Source organism: Oncorhynchus mykiss, chromosome 21, assembly GCF_057628025.1.
Source record: "Oncorhynchus mykiss isolate SJ-2025 chromosome 21, ASM5762802v1, whole genome shotgun sequence".
In the NCBI taxonomy this organism is placed as follows: domain Eukaryota; kingdom Metazoa; phylum Chordata; class Actinopteri; order Salmoniformes; family Salmonidae; genus Oncorhynchus; species Oncorhynchus mykiss.
The window spans coordinates 6195001-6202500 of record NC_143042.1 but is presented as its reverse complement, the minus strand read 5'-3'; the positions used below and the strand labels follow the sequence as shown (position 1 = coordinate 6202500).

The 7500-nt window shown below is 47.3% G+C and overlaps 1 protein-coding gene across 1 annotated transcript in view; it reads left to right on the top strand.

The window, feature by feature from the left end:
- LOC110510810 (plexin-A4) overlaps positions 1-7500 on the top strand; it is a 473690-nt gene that overhangs the window by 62140 nt on the left and 404050 nt on the right. The window contains exon 3 of the mRNA XM_090213615.1: positions 6699-6881. Within this exon, the coding sequence (XP_090069741.1) occupies positions 6699-6881 (183 nt within the window). The remainder of the gene's footprint in view (positions 1-6698; positions 6882-7500) is intronic.

Here is a 7500-nt window from a genome sequence, read left to right as displayed (position 1 = left end):
TGCCCTTGAGCGCCATGGGGGGGAAGAGCGGGAGCAGATGTGACAGTACCCCCCCTCTTGGGGCACCACCCGGCATCCCACTTGGGCGAACCAAGTGAGACATGGGTGCTGGGCAAGCCGGTTGGGGCGTGGAAGCCTGACGAACCGACAGGAGCGTGGGAGCCTGACGAGCCGGCTGAGGTATGGAAGCCTAACATCCGGCTGAGGCAAGACGCCTGCCTGATGCCTGTCGAGGGAGCCCAACAATCCAGAGGAGCGTGATGTGGGATGGAAACCTGCCGAGCCACCCGAGGCAACGAAACCTCTTGAGCCAACCAGGGTGTGGATGCCCGACCGGCTGGCTTACGCACCCCCGGGTCCATCGGCGGTGGAATCCACCCCGACGTCACCAATTTTTTTTTTATAATCCTGGACCGGCTGGGCGAATAAGAACTGACGATCCAGCTGAGTCCTGACGTGGGATGTGCGCCATCCGAGCCAACCGGGACAAGGAAACTTCTTGAGCCAGCTAGGGCGTGGAAGCACAACATGTTGGCTAGGCACCCCAGGTTCCATCGGCTGGCGACCCAGAGCCGATGTCACCATACCAACCGGAATGCCAGTACTCCCCGATGCTTCGTATGATGGCTGCTGCATTCTGTCACCCATTTGCTTCTCCTATAGCAGATTATAGCAGGAAGGTCTTCGACCACCCGGTCTGTGGAAAGGATGCCACTAAACAACTCCTGTCCCTCCGTCAAGGCGCCCAGAGTGTTACTGAAATGGCATTTGAGTTCCACACCCTCGCCGCAGAGCGCGGCTGGAATGAGGAGGCTCTTCAGGGAGCATTCCGGAACTCACTCACTGAGACCCTCAAGGACGAGTTGGTGTCCAGTAGCCTGATGATCTTGATGAACTCATTTCTCTCACTATCCGCATTGACAACCGTCTCTGGGAGTGTTGGAGGGAGAGGGTAGGTAGGGTTGCAAGTACCTTAACATCTGCTTCAGTGCCTTGCCCTTCTCCTCCGACTGCATCCCTACCCCAGGCATGTTCTAAGCCTGAACCCATGCAGCCCGGCCGGACCCGTCTATCTCCAGAGGAGAGGCAGATACTAGGAGCTGTCTATACTGTGTCCAGGTTGGCCAGATGGTCTCCACTTGTTCCCTGCGTCCAGTAAGAGGAGGCTCGGCCATTATGGGGGAAATATTGTTGAGTCAAATCGCCGGCCCATCTTCCCCCAGACCTCTGTTTGAGACCAACCTTGTGTGGCAGAGCCACTCTCTGGTATTCACCAGGAGATGATCAGTTTCCACACAATCAACAGTCCCAACCCAGCTCACTCCAACCTCAGCCTCCACATCTGGCTTCCTACAACTCATCCAAGCTTCCCTGGATCTGCACTTAATCTCTCCCTGTGTTACAATAAATATCTTGGTTCATTCATCCCTGTTTGAGTCTGCTCTTGGGTTCCCCTGTGCTGCTCTGCTTAACTGGATGAGAAATCAAATTGTGTTTTTCTTCGTCAAGAAAAGAGATGGGTCATGGGTCACTTCCGTGGGTTGAATAGTATCACTGTCAGGAACAAGTATCCCTTGCCACTCATCAGTTCTGCTTTCCCCCCCCTCCATGGTGCCACGGTTTTCACTAAACTCTAAACTTTTCCGCATCAGAGAGGGGGACGAGTGGAAAACGGCATTCAACACACCACTTGGACACTTTGAGTTTTTGTACTATTAAGCGGAGCAGCAGGGGAACCCAAGTGCAAACTCAGACCAGGAAACAGGGATGAATGAACCAAGATATTTATTGTAACACAGGGAGAGATGAAGTGCAGCCTGGCGCCCTCAAGCGCCAGAGAGGGGAAGCGTGGGAGCAGACAAGATGTTTTGAGTTGGCCGCTCTGTCCTGCCTCCCATATGGTACCCTATTCCCTATATAGTGCACTACTTTTGACCCCTGCTAGAGGATGGCTGGGTGCTAGCCTCAGCTACACTTAATGCTCCCCGGCCCACGGAACCAGCAATCTAAGCCAGCAGATTTTTAAAGGTCAGGCGACATTGGCTGGACTGGACCCAGCTAGCACATAACGTTCTGAGAACCATGTTTCTTAGAGCTTGGTGAGGGCCTGATTGTCCTGTGGTTATTTTGCATTCAACTTCCCACAACTTTCTGGGAATGGTGCAGGAAAGTTGCTTGGCTTTGGGACATTCTTAACACAGTTCAGGAACTTGACAAAAAAAGTATATTTTCTTGGTATTTCATAACTTCAACAGAACGTTTCCTAAAAGTTTGAACATGGTTACATTTAATTTCAATGTTGGTAATGTTCTAGGAACGTTCTACAACTGGTTTGACATTGGGAATGTTCTCAAAAAGTTCTGAGAATATTAAGAAACAATGTGGGAATTTCAGTACTTCAGCATAATGTTTCCATCAGGTTTTTTCATGGTTCTATTTAATCTCATGTTCTCAAATTGTTCCGAGAATGTTAAAAAACGATGTTCTTCTGTGAGAATTTTAGTACTTCCACAGAACATTCCACACAAGTTCCCACGTGGTTCCATTTAATGTCATATTTGTATTACATTCTGGGAAAAAATTTAAAATGGAGTGACTTAAGCGATTCTGGGAATGTTGTACTCATTAACATCAATACGCTCTAAATTCCATTCTCAGAATGTTACTTAAAAACATCTACATTCCGTTCTCAGCATCAACAAAACTCTCTCTATCCTCCATCTTGTGAAGTGGGTTCAGGTGTGTTGGCTGCGCCAACTAATTGGCCCCATCTGATCTTAATGAGTGCTTGTTTCCTTTGAATGGACAAAAATAAACAGCTTTGTATGCGCAAAAACCCATGGCAAGCTCCATCCTGGTGGTGCAGTGGGCTAATTCCAGGGATAGACAGGGATAGAAAGTCAGAGGTTTGAATCTAACTGATGCAGTGTCACAATAACAAAATACATGTTCTCATGATTATTCCTCAGGAAATGACTCGCCATGTGTCCTATCTGTACTTGAGAAAATGAAATCCTAAATATGCTAGCAGTGTTATTAAAAGTCCTATTAAAGCATTCAGTGAAACTTTTAAGGAAGCTATTAAAAAACCTCTAAATAACCCACTAACCAGAGTAAATGTTCCCATAATAGGCTAACTTTTAACTTCTGTTCTCAGGACGTTTAAATAACGTTATTTTTTACGACCATGAAATATATGGCTTTGTTCCAACAACCAATGTGAAACCAAAAACATATGTTTTTCTCTCTCTCTCTGACTTGTTTATTCTCTCTCTCCCTTCTTCTCCCGATATGAAATGAATTTGACTCGACCATAGTGAAGTCTCTGTCACGTTTGTCATAAGGATCAGACCAAGGCGCAGCATGGTATGCGTACATTCTCTTTTAATGAATGAACACTGAACAAAAAAACAAATCAACGAACGAAACGTGAAGCTATACAAATAGTGCTGACAGGCAACTAAACATAGACACAACCCCACAACACAAATGAGGAAAATGGCTACCTAAATATGATCCCCAATCAGAGACAATGATAAACTGCTGTCTCAGATTGGGAACCATATCAGGCCAACATAGACATACAAAAACTAGAGTACCCACCCTAGTCACACCCTGACCTAACCAAAATACATAGAAAAATAGAGATATCTAAGGTCAGGGCGTGACAGTCTCAGACAGATTACTCATAACATAACCACCATGTTATGGAGACGGCTCCAGTGTATGATTCTATTGCCTTCATGAAAGCTCTCTATCTCCGTGGTGACAAAGATGAAGGGCTTGTGAAACTCTGTCAGCAGACACTTGACTGAACGTTTCCCTGAGGACTGAGTTCACTAAAAAGCTTCCGGGAAAGAACCACCAACCAAAAGGGTATCATTGCCATATTTTGCTCCACTTTGTCCCCACAATGGCCTCCTTGACCAACCAAAAGGGTATCATTGCCATATTTTGCTCCACTTTGTCCCCACAATGGCCTCCTTCACCAACCAAAAGGGTATCATTGCCATATTTTGCTCCACTTTGTCCCCACCAATGCCATCTTAACCAAGAAAAAGAGTAACATTGCCATATTGTGCTCCACTTTATCCCAATAATGGCCTCATTGAAAAACGTGATGGCTTGTTTACATGCAGAAGTTTACTGTTACCGGCAGTTAGAGCTTTAATGCCGATAAACACAACTTTGGTTTATAATGTCGTTTTTATCGTGTCTAATCTTTCATTAAGCAGAGAGAGACGCCAGTGTTTCTGATGTATTAGATGGACCCAGACACAGCCCTGGTTGAGATGGAAGGTTTGAATCGGCATAATGGTATGCCAGAAATGATTTGGTCTTATAATATATGATAACAGGTGATGATTTATAACCCGCTTTCACATCTGACCTCAGGACCTTTAATCACGGGAAAGGAGAACAACATCTCCAACTGCAATATCAACTGTCGCGCTTTTACTCTCACAATAACCCAGCGCACTGCCTCCATATTAATCAAATGGGACTGTCCACCAGTCCAAAGCCCACTGTTTCAAATCTGTCCATACAGATGGAGTAATGCCTATTGTCTAGCATCATTATTCTGCTATCAGAAGCCATACAGCATTCTCTTTTCTTATGACAGGTGGACATTCCCCAGACTGCATGTCGTCCATATTCCAACCCACCATTCTATCTGCATATAATAGTCATTTGGTTGGTGCTAATATATTCCCTGTTTCACACATGTACACGTGGGAATTAATACACGTGTGTGAATTGGAAATGTGTTTTTTGGCATAGACAACTCTCCCCGAGACACCCTTGGAGAATGGGGTCACGGCCAGGGTCAGTCATTATCAATGGCGACCCTGGGGCAACTAGGTTTAACTGCCTTGCTCAAGGGCACATCAACAGATGTTTCCCTTTGTCAGCGCAGGGATTCAAACTAGTGACCTTTTAATTACTGGCTCGTTGCTCTAACCGCTGGGCTGCCTGACACATATGGCTGGGCTACCTGACACATATGGCTGGGCTACCTGACACATGTGGCTGGGTTACCTGACACATATGGCTTGGCTACCTGACACATATGGCTGGGCTACCTGACACATATGGCTGGGTTACCTGACACATATGGCTGGGCTACCTGACACATATGGCTGGTCTACCTGACACATATGGCTGGGCTGCCTGACACATATGGCTGGGCTACCTTTCGGGTTACCTTTCGGGTTACCTGACACATATGGCTGGGCTGCCTGACACATATGGCTGGGCTACCTGACACATATGGCTGGGCTACCTGACACATATGGCTGGGCTACCTGACACATATGGCTGGGTTACCTGACACATATGGCTGGGCTACCTGACACACATGGCTGGGCTACCTGACACATATGGCCGGGCTACCTGACACATATGGTTGGGCTACCTGACACATATGGTTGGGCTGCCTGACACATGGCAATTACAAAAGCACAGTAGCATGTCCAATTGCGAGGCATAACAGCTGCATAACAGATGAAAAACGAGGTGAGCGTTTCTTGTTTTTCAGATTATTTCTCCTCCCTAGAGGTCAACACTGATTTGGCGTGGCGGTGGGAAAATAAGGAAGGCTCATTTTGTTTTGTTCTCCGATTCACTTTGAATAGTATTTTCTGTTGTTGGCATCTCTTGGCTTTACACTGGTGGTATTGTGGGGGGGATCTGCCTGGGATCAGCCTGTCAGGGTAGCTGCTGGCAATATTACATAGGACTACTGTAACTTGACTGCAGTCTTCATCCCTCTCCCTTTCCCTGTCTATCTCTTTACATCTCTCTCTCTCTCTCTCCCTCTCTCGTTCTCTCTCTTTCTCTCTCTCTCTCTCTCTCTCTCTCTCTCTCTCACTCTCTCTCTCTCGTTCTCTCTCTCTTTCTCTCTCTCTCTCGTTCTCTCTCTCTCGTTCTCTCTCTCTTTCTCTCTCTCTCTCGTTCTCTCTCTTTCACTCTCTTTCTCTCTCTCCCTCTCTCTCTCTACCTCTTCCTCACTCCCTCTCTGCATGTCCAGAAGGTCAGTCTCAGACAGTCTAAATAACACTGTGTCACTGAGACTAAACCCAGACAGTGTAAAAGGCCATTATGAACCTCTCTCCCTTCACATTCATATCTTCTGACTCTGAGATGAATTCCTCTGTGTTTTCTACTGGTCTTTACAACTGTTGAACCTGTTGTTTCTGGTCTTGGAGGAGATGCAGTGCTTGCCGGTTTCATCTCCCACCCAGCTGTAACACATGGAAGACAATGTTAGTGCAGATGAAGGATGATGATAGTGTTGATGAATCAGATGTGTTATTGCAGGGCTGGAGCCAAACCCACACTTTTGTCTCTATAAATCCCCCCCCCCTCCCCCTCCTACATACACTGACTTTGATAGCTACTTTATTGAGGGAAAATGTGCTCACTATGACTGAGATATGTGGTTGTCTCACCAAGCTATCTGAAGATAAATGCACTAAGATACTGCACTGAGATACTAAGTATCTCTCACTGAACATCTACCATAGTCTTCTTCAGAATACACGCTCTTCTTCAACAAGAAATAAGAGACAGTTGATCACAAAAAAAGTCCAATAATGACTCTCTGCCTCCCCTCTCTCTTCCCCTCCCCTCTCTCTTCCCCCCCTCTCTTTTCCCCTCCCCTCTCTCTTTCCCTCCCCTCCCTCCCCTCCCTCCAGCTCTTAACCATCGACGACAACTTCTGTGGCCTGGATATGAACGCTCCGCTGGGGGTGTCAGAGATGGTGCAGGGCATCCCTCTCTTCTCTGACTCCACCGACAAGATGACCTCGGTCATCGCCTATGTCTACAAGAACCACTCCCTGGCCTTCGTGGGCACCAAGAGCGGGCGCATCAAGAAGGTAGGCGGGCGGCCATTGATACTATTACACTTCCCAGTGGTCTCCCACAAGGGATTGTGGAGGGCTACTAGGAGATACGAGGAGATTGTCTTTCCACAAACGTACTGAGTTGGCCGTTTTCTCTTCAGGAGGGAGAGGTGAAGGAGGGGCAGTGTGTGTGTGAGTGTGTGTGTGTGTCAGAGAGAGAGAGCATCTCGAGACCACCTCAGGGGTTTTATTAATAGAGGTCTTTCTGGTGTTTCTGGACGTCTCTCCAGATCCATGGTCCTGTATAATACACGCTACACCATGACAACCTGCTGTTCACTGTAGCTGCTACCATATCATTTTTGTCCACAACACTGAAATAGTCTCTAAAATGATACAAACCATACGTCATTTCCCATTGAACAAAGAAACTAAAGAAGTCGCTGCCATAAACAGATCAACCGTTAGAGACTGCGTTTTGAAGTGGATAGGCCTGGTGCAGCGTGTCGGAGCCCCAGCCTGGACCCCTGCTGCCCCCAACGCCCCCCTTTTCAGGGAGCCCTGTCCTGGGGTAATTGGATGATGCGGTGCTGGGGGGCCCTGGGCCTGCTGCTCTGCTTCTCTCTCTTCTCTGATGTGCTGACAGGGGTGT